Below are 13447 nucleotides of genomic sequence, written 5' to 3'. Positions count from 1 at the left end.
GCCCTGCAGTTTTCAGAGATTGGTATCCTTTCCCGGGAAACTGCAGAAGCTCCTTGACTCCCAGGTGGAGTGGATTTTAAACTGCATGGGTGGATCTAATCTTGCTAACTCATAGCAAGATTTAATACAAGTAAGCACCCATTAACACAGTATTTGGGTAGGCATTGCTTGATCCCTCATTCTGTCTTCAACACAAGAAGTAGCCTAGAGTTGCTCCTGAATGACTTCAGCCTGATCAGGTAAAATGATAGAGCTTTAGCTACACTGAGAGTGTTCTGCATCTGTTCAGTTTTCAGGTTTTGTCTTGCAATACTTTGCTTGTCACTCATACCTATATAGTAGTTTCTCGTGAGAGATCTTATCAAATACTTTTTGAAAGTCTACATTATCAGTAGTTTCTATTTTATATACTACATTGACACATTAAAAGAATTCTATCAGATTAGTGACGCATGATTTTCCTTTGCAGAAACCATACTGGTTAGACCCTACCTTACCATAATATTGTGTTCCTTGTGAAATTTCTTTCATCATCGTTTTAACTAGTTCATTAGGTAGAGATGTAAGATTTATTGCTCTGCAGTTCCCTGGGAACTCTCTCAGAGACCTTTTTCAAAATACAGTACAACACTTACTACTTTACCACTCCTGTGGCATAAAAGTTGTTTTTAATGACATCTCTTTGCTAACAACTCAGTCATTTCACAGATGAACTCCCTCACAACTCTTGGATACATATAATCTGGATCAGTTTGTTCCAGGTCCTCCTTATTAACCAACGAAGAGGAGTTCTGGGTAAGTAATTCCCTAACATCATCTGTGGTGAAGATCCGCACAAAACAAAACAACCCATAACCTTTAACTTTGCAGCTGGGTCCTTATCTTCCTTAATTTTAACCCCTGCTGACCCAGCAGATGCACTGATTCTTCTGCAGGCTCTTGGCTTCTGATATGTTTAAATAATTCCTTGTTTATTTTATACTGTTAGCTGTTTACTTTTCAGAATCTATTTTATACCTCCTAACTTCCCTCTGAGTTACCGTATGGCCTGCTGTAACTTGTATTCCTGTTTATTAACTTCATTAGGATTTGATTTTCAAAAGTTGAAAGAGCTGTTTTTCTTGAATAACTTTTTCAATCTTGCCTTTTAGTTATATTTGTCTCCTTTTTGCTTAGTAGTGTGCATGCCTTCTTAGATGTGTTATGGATTTGACTTAAGAAAAGCATAAGATAGTCCAGTAATTTTACTTTAGTACCTTTGACTAGCTGTCTCCATATTGAAATCTCCCTTTCTAACATTTAGAGTTACTGTATCAATTTCTGGAATCTTATTTCCCCTTAAGAAGTTGAACTTAACTATGGTATATTGTGGTCACTGTTACATAATTCTCGAAAGTGATTCTAACAGTAGCTATTCTGTTGTGTAGAAGACTGAGTTGAAGAAAGTCTCTTCTCTTGTGTATTTTAGAACTAGTTGTTTAGAGAAACAATTTAAATGGTTGTTTCTTCAAACAAAACTTTGTCCTGTTGTGCCATTGGATCAGTTTGCACATGGGTATCCAAAGTTCCCTCAGAAGTGTCACTGTCCTAGACTTGGCTGGCAGTTTGACCTCTGAGTATTGTGTGCTCATCTTTTTGAGTCAGAAACGATTAGTGTAACCCTCTTAATATATTTACATTCTGACTGCGGAAGCTTTATATCCATCCATAGTCAGCCACGTGGTGTTCTCCATTCAGTGCTTCTCAGTGGATTTGACTGAATCTTTTAAATAATGTGCTGTTTAGTCACCTCTTTGACATAGTCTTATCTTTTCTGGGTAGTTCATAGTCAAATCCTAGCCTAACTGATATGTCATGTTCCAGTAATACTTATTATATGAAAGGCCTCTGCCGTTGCCAGGCATTTTAATATTGCTTTTAAGTGTCTTGCATTTGTACATAAACCTCACTTTCACTTTTTTACAGATGCCTTGTTCATTTGTCTCCTTATACTTCACTGATAGCCCACACACTTCTTGTGATCTTTTCCTGGCCTGGTTTGTGTTTTGGGTCCTTCCTTTCACTGGATACAGATCTTTGTATTACCTTCATCCTTGATCTAATTTCTTTTTAAATTTTGGGTGCTCTTCAGCTTCTGTCATTTCCCTTACTTTCTAGTTTAAACACTCAGCCAAAACCTTATTAAATTTATATGCTAGCAATACGATTTTATTTTGCTGAAGGAGCAGGCTCCACTTGAATCAAGGGTCCCTCTTCATAGCCACACAGTGAGACCCTGAAGTTCCTGCTGCTTAGCTACTTCCAGTCACCTAGAGGCAACTAAGGAAAAGCTATCTACTATTTATCTGACTAAATACTTCTTGCTACTTCTCCCGAAGTGAACTACCAACTTTTTATTTATAGTGTCTTAATGAGGATCTCACAGGGAAAGTAAAGAGCTATTAATTTTTACTTATTTGCACAGAAATACGCACACACAATGTTTAAATGGATCCAGAACTTTAAGGCAATGTAAGGGCTATCAAATGTATCAAACTTGCTGTTATAGTACAGTAGTTGTTTCTGCTTTATTTTCATGTACAATTTCAGAGTATATAAAACAGAGAAAATGGAATATTTTCAAGGCCGAGTAGGTGGTAAGACTATCCTAAAACTATGTTTTTCCTGTCACAAGACAAAGATCAAACTTTTCTTAGCATTTTCTTTGTGTACAAAAGATTCACAGTTGGTCTAACTAAAATATGGCAGCATCTATAGATGGCTGTATGTACTCTTCCAACATATGCTATTTGCTTTAGGGTGTTAGGGCTTTCATTATGAGAGCATGATTGTGTATACATGTATGTAAATATATGCATGCTGTATCTTACATATTTAATATTCAAACTATAAAATGACCCAGGCAAAATGATTTACTGTAAATAACTGAAGTATCATCTGTCAAGTAGCCAGTTAATGGCACTGTTAGTTTTTATACTGTAATGTATGAATTTGTATAAAAGTATTGGACGGTTTAGCCATAAGTCAGTTACGTAGTTTTGGTCCAAGTATTTGCTTTATAATTTCATCAGATCATTTTACTGTTCATTACATGAAGCATAAGCCAGGATATCAGATTCTTGGGGTGAAATCTTCTTTAACCCTTTCCTTATAGTACATCTGTTTATATACAGAACAAATTCTAATCTTTTTGTACCCAATTATTCCTTTAACAGAATGAAGATTTGGGGACAAACATTTTACAGATTAAAGGAGTCTTAGTTGGTAACTTCACAAGTTCAGACACATTTAGAAGGGAAATAACACAGATAAGAGACTAGCACTGTCATGTTACAAGGACAAAAAGGCATAGTACTAGGACTGCTTTAAATCTAGTTTCTCTCTTACTCTACCTGTTCTCTAAGCCAGTAGTTTTTTCCTGCCTCCTGCAAGTAATACATAAACACCACCACTTTGGGAAACAGAGCAAGACCAATTCCTGTGTTTGAGATAATGGGTTGCATCCATTCCTACCTTGTGAGTAATCAAACAAGTGTTCTCACTGAAGCTGTGTAGGTCATCTATTTAACTGATTTATAGGGTGTAGTTCGGACTTCAGCAGAGATGTGCTACTTGGCATTAGCTGATTTGACTCAAATGTAATAGTTACAGGCCTATTCAAAACCTACTAGGTTTCCTTTTCTAAGCCTAGGGTTTGTCCAACTGCGGTAGGTCTAAAAAGGCCATGCGTAAGTATGCCAAACTATAAAATGCTACTTTAAACACTGAAGCTACAATAGACAAGTAAAAACCACCACCTTTACGAAGGTGGATTAACCAACTTTTAAATCACCATTAACCAAATCCATAATTTACAGTAGAGAACACTTAAGTCTAATAGCCTAGTACAGGTTTATATCTGTTATTTCCATATAAAAAAAAATCCCTAAGTCATTTTGAGGAAGTTTAAGTAAACAGGGTTAAATGAAGGACCGGCACCAGGGTTTCTCGCACCCTAGGCGCACGGCCATTTCGCTGTCCCCCGAGCTGATCCTGTGGCTCCGGTGGAGCTGCTGCAGGAATGCCTGCGGGAGGTTCACCGAAGCCATGGGAGAAGCTGACCCTCCGCTATCAGGGGGGCACATATTGGCTTAAACAGTTTAAAAAAAGCCTGAAATAGAGGCAAGCAAATTTTAAAGGTAGATTAAGACTATGCACAATGGAGAGTTAAGAGCATTTAAGGTTTGTTTTGTTTGTAAGTTAGCTTCAGCATGTACAAACAGAACCATTTCCAGACCCAAAGTGTGTAATGAATTGATGAGCAACTTGTACTGCTTGAGGATGCTCTGGACACACTATGAAAATAAAATCCGTACTCCAGAATTCAAAAAAAAGGAGTGGTTTACTTTTTCAGAGCAAGGGGTTTTAATAAAAGCTTGTAGAGCATGTATTGCAGAGTTATAAACAGCAAGAATGCAGGTTCCCTACTATGATAGTTAGAAGATATACTCAGTGTCTCCTATAATCTTTTTTTAAGTGATGTACTGTGTGTCTTATTCTTTCCCTACACTTATCCCCAAACAGATCTTGATTTCTAACAGCACAATGCTAACAATGTAATAAGCATGTACTGTAACTTTTCCAGATGGAGGGTGTGAACCATTTAGAGGGCAGGATCAAACTCTTGTTAATGCCTAGGTTAGGGACAGCCATTTGAAGTTGTGAAACATACAAAGGAAATTTAATTTGGTCTTGGCTTGTTCAGAATCTTGACCCCAGCTAGAAGAGTGTTCCAGGAAACTTGCATTATTTTTTCCATACTCTTTCATACTAAGAACACAGTACATTTTTAGAAAAACAATACCTTTACTACAAAACCACAAATGATTATATACAAAATGGTTATTGGAGTTCTGTTTCTGTACTGCAATGACAGAAATAACTAGCTGCTGACATTTATTTACGTTTCCTTAATACTAGGTACATGATTCCACTGATCAGAGTAAAAGCAAATGCAATCCAGGCTAAGATGAAGGAATATCCATACTGGCCACTAAGAATATCAAATGGGTATCCGTAACTCTTGTGCAGATCTTCATGCTTATTTGTGTAAATGGAAGCTGCAATCATAACACAGAGACCTGGAAAAGAAAGAAAGCATTAAAATGTATTTATTATGCTTTAAAAGATTTAAAGCACTTATACAGGCACACAGTGTATAGTCCTTCAACCACTCTATTCAGCCCCTACCCACATACTGCTCTTCGCAAGTCACTCTTCATCCTCATGACTGTATTTAGGAGTAATTCAGGGCTTCCAAATCCTTTTCTTAAGCCAGGTTTAAATAGTCATGTTATTAAAGTGCTCTCAGAGTTGGATGAAGTTTTTCAATCAAAACCTTTTTGGCAGAAAATGGAGATTATGTATACTGAAATGTGAATGTTTTGACAGATTTTTTTTTAAACAGTAAAAAAAAAAAAAGAATGAGAACATTTGAAATTTATTTAAAATGTAGTGTTAAAACTAAAATGTTAAACAAAAAAAACTAAGTTTCCTCCCCCTCTCCCAACCTTTCTATTTGCTGGAAATTAAATAAAATCAGATCAATCCAAAAGGAAGTTCAGCTTTTCAGCTTCTCAAAATTAAGAGTCCCCCACCACCCCAAAAAAGAAACTTAGTCTAACTGTCAAGTACCATGTTGGTCTGAAGGGAAATAGGATGTTTCCAGGCATATGGGCAGTTCTAAATCTGTACTTCATAAAAGTAAAAATGAATATTTGTCTGCAAAGTTTGGAAAGTTATTCAAGTATGTTCCTAATGTGACAAAGTTCCTCCTCTACCTTGGTGGGTCCTGTGCTTATTGGCGGATTTGCTCACTTCACAAATTCACCCTGTGGGTCAGGAAACACCCCAGACACCTTCCCCTCTGGTAGAAGCCACAGTCCAGGTCAATTCCTCCTGTGTTTGATCAGGAGTTGGGAGGTTTGGGGGGGAACCCAGGCCCACCCTCTACTCCAGGTTCCAGCCCAGGGCCCTGTAGCTGTCTACAGTGCTTCCTGGTACAGCTGCATGACAGCTACAGCTCCCTGGGCTACTTCCCCAAGGCCTTCTCCCAACACCGTCTTTGTCCTCACCACCAGACCTTCCTCCTGATGTCTGATAACACTTCAGTCCTCCAGCAGTATGCTGACTCACTCTCAGCTTCTTGCTCCCAGTTCCTCACATTCACTTCCTCTCCTCTGACTCCCTTTGGTCTGACTGGAGTGAGCCCTTTTATATCATCAGAGGGGCCTTAGAGTCAGGTGCTTAACAGCCTCACCTGACTCTTAACAGGTTAATCGGAGTCAGTTGTTCTCATTAGCCTGGAGCAGCCCCTGCTCTGGTCACTCAGGGAACAGAAAACTGCTTCTCCAGTGGTAGATCTCCCTTCAACTACTCTGCTGTTCCCAACTGGCCTGGGTCTATCACACTAAGTTAGTACATTGAAGTTTACTTGGGTTTTCTGTGAAAATTCTAACATATCTCAGAGCAAGGATAAAAGTAGTCTGCTTTTTAAACGAACTGTTTGGTTAGAGATACTAAGTTTTAGCCTGTGCTTGAAGCTAAACTGACTGGTCAGCTTTTAGAATTAATCCTGCACTTGTTCTATTTGTACAAACTTACCAATTATGTACAACATTTTTCTGCTTCTGCTTTGTGTTATACCATGGCTCCATCTCGAACCTTATTTCCCACTTTTAATGTAAGGACTATTGAAGTGAGACATGTCAAAGAACTACTCACATGACAGCAGCTGGATAGTAGAAGTTAACACAAATCTTTCTCCTTGCTTTAGGCGGAAGAGTTGAAGAATGAAAACCAGAAATGCAACACAACACAGAATAGTAGACAGGATCATGGTGGCCTGAACAGCCTGCACAGACTGATATTCTGTGAAAATAAAAGCAGGTTTTATTGTAAAGGCAGCTTTCTCCCCAGCCGCTTTCACTACTAGCACCAACCCTTACCTGGTCCCAACCGTAGTCTGTTCTTAATGGGATTTGGAGGCTACCCTCCTTACAGCTTTCCCCTTCTTATTTAAGCCTCTGTGCCACCTTCCTATTTCCACTCACCCTTCCTCTTACCGACTTTTCTAAAATATGTGCTGTAGAAATTACATGGGGGGATGTTCTGATCCCAATGATCCCTTCTGGTCTTGGAATCTATTATTGCTCTCCCATTAAAGGCAGCTTTTTAAACAGCATCCTACAGCCCTGCAACCACAATGCACAAATGGAGCTTCCCCAGTCTGTCACACTACACCTTCCCAATTCCATCCCTTGCTTTCCCTCAGACGCTTCTGATTGGTTATACAGAGGTAGAGTCAGAGGATACAGCAATGCAAGGGTGAGCTACAGTATTCAGGAACATGGACTCCAGCAGTGCTGTCATTTAGACAGCATCTGAGGTCAGGTATTTCAGGATTCCTGTGCTTTGCTGGTTGCCTTTTCTTCAATAAGGAAGAGTGGACAGTGCAATCCTAAGCAGACAGGCTACTGTAACAGGCCAGTGTGAATGGATCACTATTCTGCTTTCTACACTGTGGTCCTATAATACAGGGTGTAGTTTAAAGTGAAGGAGTATGTCTGTGCTGCAATTGGAGGTATGACTGCAGCAGATGTAGACATTCTTGAGCGAGATTTAATGTAACTAGCTCAGATACCAACAGCAGCGAATCCCTGGCAGCATGTGCTGCAGCACAGACTAGCCGCCCAAGTACAAGCCTGCCAGAGAGCCTGGGTATGGACTCAGGCAACTAGCTCCCTGCTATTGATACCTGACCTAGTTAGTTAGATTAACCCCAGCTCACATACATCTATACATGCTGCAGCCACACCTCCAACTGAAGCATAGACACCCTTTGTCTTGATACGCAAAGCCTCCAAAAGAACTGATTTTAGTTATTGAAGACACTCTGTCCTGCTCCAAAATAATGTCCTCCTGTACCAGCTGTGTTGCACCAGCACAGTGAAACTGTCAGCCACTGGGAGATGGCTCATGAATGCAGAGCAGGGCATTGCAGCAGACCTAGAAGAGGTAAGTAACCATGGACCTACCAGCTTTCAAAACTCAGTGCAAAACTCCACTTCAGTTAATCTTTTCCTCAGTTTAGTCTCACAATCCTGTAAATCAATCCAGCTATTGCTCTATAAACTGAAATGGAAAGAGCGCGGGGACTTTTGGTTTTGTTTTGTTGTGTTTAAATACTTGAGGTGCTTACTATAACCATACCCTGACGGAGGCCATAAATTACCTCAATAATCTTCATAACGCCTCACTAAATGGATTTGTGTATAGAAAATCATTGTATTGTCTAGCCATCCATGATTATACTGGTTAAATTGTTCACCTCTTGGATATAGACCAAGAATGAATGGGTGGGATAATATTGTTACTACTGTTGTTTCATAACTGAAATATACCTCTACCCCAACAGAACGCTGTCCTTGGGAGCCAAAAAATCTTACCGCATTATAGGTGAAACTGTATTATATCGAACTTGCTTTGATCTACTGGAGTGTGCAGCCCCACCCTGGAGCACTGCTTTACCATGTTATATTCAAATTCATGTTATACCGGGGTAGAGGTGTACATCTCTTATTCCCAGTGAAGTCACTCATGTTAAAATGAGATAATCGAGTCCATATTGTACATTGTGTTCCCTTAGTTAAGATTTTGGATTGTGTTCTGGTTTGTTAATCTTTAAATTAGATTCCTCAAAAGTATTTCTGGTAACTACCATTAATACTGTTAGCAGGTTCTTCTAAATTAGAATTTGAAAACTGGAATTTTTAGCATTTAATGCCCTTCATCGCAGTCACATGTGACCACAATTTTTAGCCCAGTTTAGTTTTAGACTCTTGATGCCAGAAAATAGTGTGTGTTTTATCTCAGATCTTTCAAACACACTCTAGTGCACTTTATGAACATTAATTCTCAGTTTCTTTGTAGGATGGAGAGGAAGCAATAGCATCCACATTTTATAGATGGAGACACTGAGGCAGAGAAATAGGTATAGCAACATTTTATATAGTGTCTTTACATGATACGCCTTAAAAGCAGCTTCTAGTTTGACATCTTAGTAGTAAGTACTGAAACTCACCTGAACTGTTTTCATCAATGGCTGTACAGTTGCTGATATTGATACAGACTTTCCAGACATCTGTAGAAAAGTCTTTTCCTACCCACCAGGCCTGTAAAACAATATAAAGGAAATGTTTAAAAATTCAGGCCAGGAAAGTTAAACAACCTCTTAAAATTGTCTTTTAAAAAGCGTTAGGCTTAAATATGTTAACTGTGTCCAAAAACAGTACTGTACAGCTGTGAACAAGTGCACAAGTGGGCATCTGTGTACAATAGCAGCATTCTCAGCAGCATCTTCAGCCATTTCAATTACTTGGAAGTGGCATATACCTGGTTTCAGCCTAGAGATACAGTCTAAAAGATACATTTATGTAGCACCACTGATCTCAAAAATCAATTGCTACTCACTAGGATACAAATGAATAAAAACAGCTTCTGCAATAAATAAATATACATTTCCTGCATTAACTGGTTACACATTTTCAAATTAAAGTAAATCTTAAATTCCAATAGCGAAGTACAATTTAGTTTTCTGTGAGGAATGGGAAGGAAATGGGCAAGAAACTTAAATATCCAGTTACTTTCTCCAGATGTTGGAGGGACTTTCTGCTGCTCAGGCAAATGTTTCAGGTGATTTTAGGACTGATTAAAAAAAAAAAATCACAAGTTGTTCCAATTTAAAACTCCACTCACGCCATGTACCTACATTTAAGTGAGGCACTTGCACATTACCGTCTGGAGAAGTACCAGTTTTCTGCTACTCAAAGTCCCCTTGCCCTCAAGAAAAAGAGAGATCGGATTCCTAGCTTCTGCTCCCAGAGTTCACATTTTCTAAATTTCAAATGTGTCCCCCTGAAGATCAGGGAGTTGGAATATACATACATGTTTAAATTGCTTCTTTTTCTATAACCTCTCATGTATGTTTGCAACATTTTGTATTTCTCCCTATGGCTTAAAACTCAAACAACAGGTGAACAGCAGTGGAAACTCTTACTGTAAATATATCCAGTGACTGACACTGGGGTAGTAGGCACTATTGGAATACTATCAATCTATGTTAACCATCTCAATGGAGCAAAGTAACAGAGCTCCATGTGGGGAAAGGGGGGCATGAATCTTTCTACCCGTCTATGCCACAGGATGCTCACATGGTAGATCTCTGCAAGGCAACAGCAAAGCGTGGTGGGTGTATTGAGGTTAAGGTAGGTGAGTGCACACAGTACAAAACTGGAGCCACCAGAACTATAAAACAGAAGCCGATGGCTCCATCTGCTAATCCTAGCCAGAAGTAGGAGATCAGCCACCAGAAATGACAGTGTCTGTTCTTTTAATGAGGAGAAGTGAAGCCTTCCCTTGTACATTCAGGTGGGGCCCTATGTTATGTGAGATATAAGATGCTCTTGTCATGTAAGCAAGCAAACAAGGAAAACTACAGCCCTGGGAAGCTGGAACCTTGTGCGTGAATTTCCTGACTGATTTAGTGTCAAACATCATGCAAAGTTGGTATTGTCATACAGTTGGACATTGTACCAAGAGTACAGATAAGGCATCAGACTGGAAACAACTAGTGACTCATTAAGATCCACTTGTGATATTGCTATTGTTGGTGTACCATCTTTTGGCACAAAACAACACTGTAGTGACTGAATGCCTCTTACGTGGCAACACTACAAATACTGCAAGCTGTCCAGCCAAGCGTATTTCCTGAGGAAATCCAGACCAGTTAAAATAGCTACCCAGGCCTTTTTCTGCTGGGCTTGGAAAAATGTGCCATTTAAATATTACCTACAGTAGTGTCTGTTACTGAAATAATTATGAGATTGTTAGTCACTTAATGCTATAAATTGTTTGGAAAGCAGTTCTGGAATTAGTTACTTTACAAGGAGAGTTCAGACTGGATAGTATCCTGAAATACTGGATATTAATTCAAGGAAGACTAATCTGTACTCTTGCCCTTTGTTGAAGATGAACTAAACTGGCAGTTTAAGGATGGCACAAACAAGTGTTTCAGTTCAATATAGCATTTTTAACACCTGTTTCTTATACAGTTTTATTTGTCATTATCATATTCAGCACTGTGCAAAACCAATTCAGGCAATGAGAAAAATATTGAGAAAGTGCTTACAAACCTATAGGTTTCTTTTTTTATTTTATTATAAACAATGCAACTAGATGATCAAGAATGCATGCTTCTGTATAGCTAGGGTTACTTGGGTTTCATTTGCTTGGACACTAGTGTATAATATTTGCACTGAAGTTAACATATTGCCTAACTCATCTTTCAGTCAGTATTTCCCTAAAGTATTTATAAAGGACACAACTGATGGAACTTGAGTTCTTAAGATAGGGATGTAGGACTGGAAGGGACCTCCTGTGTCAGAGTCCAGTCCCCTGCTATTGCAGGCAACTCCATCAAAGAAACAGTCAACATTTTGCAAATGAAGTTTCTGCTAATGTGTGTGAGAAGGCTTTGCTGAGCTAGTTAAAAAACAGATGGTGATACAAGCTGTGTTTTCAGTATCCTAAAAGCCTGTGTGTACATTTGCCTTAGCAAGAGTGTACTCTGATAAGTAACTGCAGTAGCAACAGTGGGACAAAGGCTGTTCAGCAAGGGAAAAGATCCAGGTGAAGAGCTAGACGTGTACAGATGTTGCTAGAGCAAAATTGCTTAATGTAAGAGCAAAAGGTCAGTAATGGGAAAATTAACCTTTCCAAGCAACAGCAAAGTATTTCTAAACTTTGTGGCTCAATTGACTCCAAGCAAGCACAGAAGCTATAATGTATTTCAATTTCTAGTGTGTCTTCCACGGTACTGTTTTAGGCACCTTGCATAAATGTATTAATAAGCCTCTTTCTGAAGGCTTATTAGGCTGAAAGTCTCCCACTACACAAATAATAAATTAATTGGTTTTGTGTATGTGACATTGGCAGGAGTGCAGTAGAATCTTCACCTCTCCCCAAACTCAGCAATACCCAAAGCCACAATTTCAGCCTCCGAGCAATAGTGTTTGTAGATTGCTACATGGGGTTCTTGGCCAGTAGATCCATGTAATTGCAGGCCCTTGGGTCACATTTCACAGAATCCTGCTCTGTGAAACATAGTGCCATGGCATTGATTTGGATGGCCTCTTCCAGGCACAGTGGCAGCAGGATGTTTCAGGCCTTACGGGCAAGTACAAGAAGCTGAAAAGTTCCCCATTAATTAGATCAAGTGTACTAAATCCTAACACTGTCAAATGCTTCAGAGAACTCAAAAACAAGTCTTAAGTGTATGAAATAACACAAAACCAAGAGAAGAGATTGAGTTGGGAAGTGAGGGATCTGATAAAAAAGGGCATTACTTCAGCAGAGAGAGGCATTGTTTAGGTTAAATATGCTAGTTGGTTACATTTTGAGTTGGCCTGAGGAGCAATTGCTGGTTTAATTTTTGATCTGACTGTACTTCTAATGTTCAGCTAGACTCTAGGACCAGGAAATGTTTTTCTTCACATTTTATATAAAAAGGTGCATTTATATTTCAATGATGATTGTGCCCAGATTACAAACTGGGGAAGCTGCTTTTTCTGTGAATACACAGCTAAAAAATGCATAACCTGAAGCTCGAGTCAGTATAACATGGAGAAACGTATGGCTCTGAATTAGAATTTGTAGGTGGAATGAAACTTACATTGTCAATGGTTGAGATGAACAACAGCGCTGCTGAAGTTATGTGAAACACAATAATGAAAGCCAGAAGAATCAACATGGTTGCTCCGTGAAGGTTTAGTGTGAGATGGAGCTGTTTAAAAACAAAGAATATATATAATTAGATTATGTAGTGATAAACTGAATAGCTGACATCTTAAAAAACATGGATATGATCTCAATCACTCGTGGAAGAGCAAGGTGTGAGTATTAATTACTTTCAGAGTAAGGAAATAGTGTATCTGCCAAAAATGTTACTGTTCTGTATATTTTGAGCCAGGAAGTCAAAGCATTCCCTTTTATAAAGATAGAAGGCTCATTGGTAGCTTTGGTCAATTTTGGTATAGAATAGCATAATGCAACAATTTTACTGGATATACAGGATTAGTTAGAGAGTTCCTTATGTCCTTTCCTGTTGCAATGAGGTACAACTTTTTAAAAAAAATAGAAGTATGAATGGGAGTGTTGCTTTTTGTAATATGTCAATTACAGAGAGATGCATTGTCCTACCCTTGTTGGGTGACAAACAAGCAGTTCTACAGGATTTCCTAGCGGCACATATCTTTCTTACCGGGAGCCTCTCCAGCAATGAAATGGGGTTTAGGATAGCTTGTCTTTACTTTTAGGAAAGTTAGTGTTTTAAAGACCAAGGGTGAGATCC

At 38.9% G+C, this 13447-nt stretch overlaps 1 protein-coding gene and 1 long non-coding RNA gene across 2 annotated transcripts; both read right to left on the bottom strand.

Annotated features, from left to right (window-relative positions):
• Positions 1-2482: 2482 nt before the first annotated feature.
• LOC142047311 (uncharacterized) lies at positions 2483-4015 on the bottom strand. The gene is made up of 2 exons (XR_012656507.1): positions 3654-4015; positions 2483-3560 (listed from the first exon to the last, which is right to left on the bottom strand). It is a non-coding gene; the product is annotated as an uncharacterized LOC142047311 (long non-coding RNA).
• Positions 4016-4502: 487 nt separating this feature from the next.
• EMP2 (epithelial membrane protein 2) lies at positions 4503-12898 on the bottom strand. The gene is made up of 4 exons (XM_032787269.2): positions 12770-12898; positions 9122-9212; positions 6763-6909; positions 4503-5120 (listed from the first exon to the last, which is right to left on the bottom strand). The coding sequence occupies exons 1-4, from the start codon at positions 12845-12847 to the stop codon at positions 4936-4938; spliced, it is 501 nt and encodes a 166-aa protein (XP_032643160.1). The 5' UTR covers positions 12848-12898; the 3' UTR covers positions 4503-4935.
• Between the last annotated feature and the right edge of the window lie 549 nt (positions 12899-13447).

This window comes from Chelonoidis abingdonii, chromosome 9, assembly GCF_003597395.2.
Source record: "Chelonoidis abingdonii isolate Lonesome George chromosome 9, CheloAbing_2.0, whole genome shotgun sequence".
NCBI classification, from domain to species: Eukaryota; Metazoa; Chordata; order Testudines; family Testudinidae; genus Chelonoidis; species Chelonoidis abingdonii.
The sequence above is the reverse complement of the archived record's forward strand: the minus strand, read 5'-3'. Positions and strand labels throughout refer to the sequence as shown.

What these genes read in the sequence shown, in the direction of transcription:
- EMP2 (XM_032787269.2), bottom strand. Translation starts at nt 12,847, where the DNA reads ATGTTGATTCTTCTGGCTTTCATTATTGTGTTTCACATAACTTCAGCA. An exon ending in TCATCTCAACCATTGACAAT is followed by an intron (nt 9,213 to 12,769) that starts GTAAGTTTCATT and finishes ATTGTTTTACAG; the next exon opens with GCCTGGTGGGTAGGAAAAGA. An exon ending in TACTATCCAGCTGCTGTCAT is followed by an intron (nt 5,121 to 6,762) that starts GTGAGTAGTTCT and finishes TTTCTTTTCCAG; the next exon opens with GTCTCTGTGTTATGATTGCA.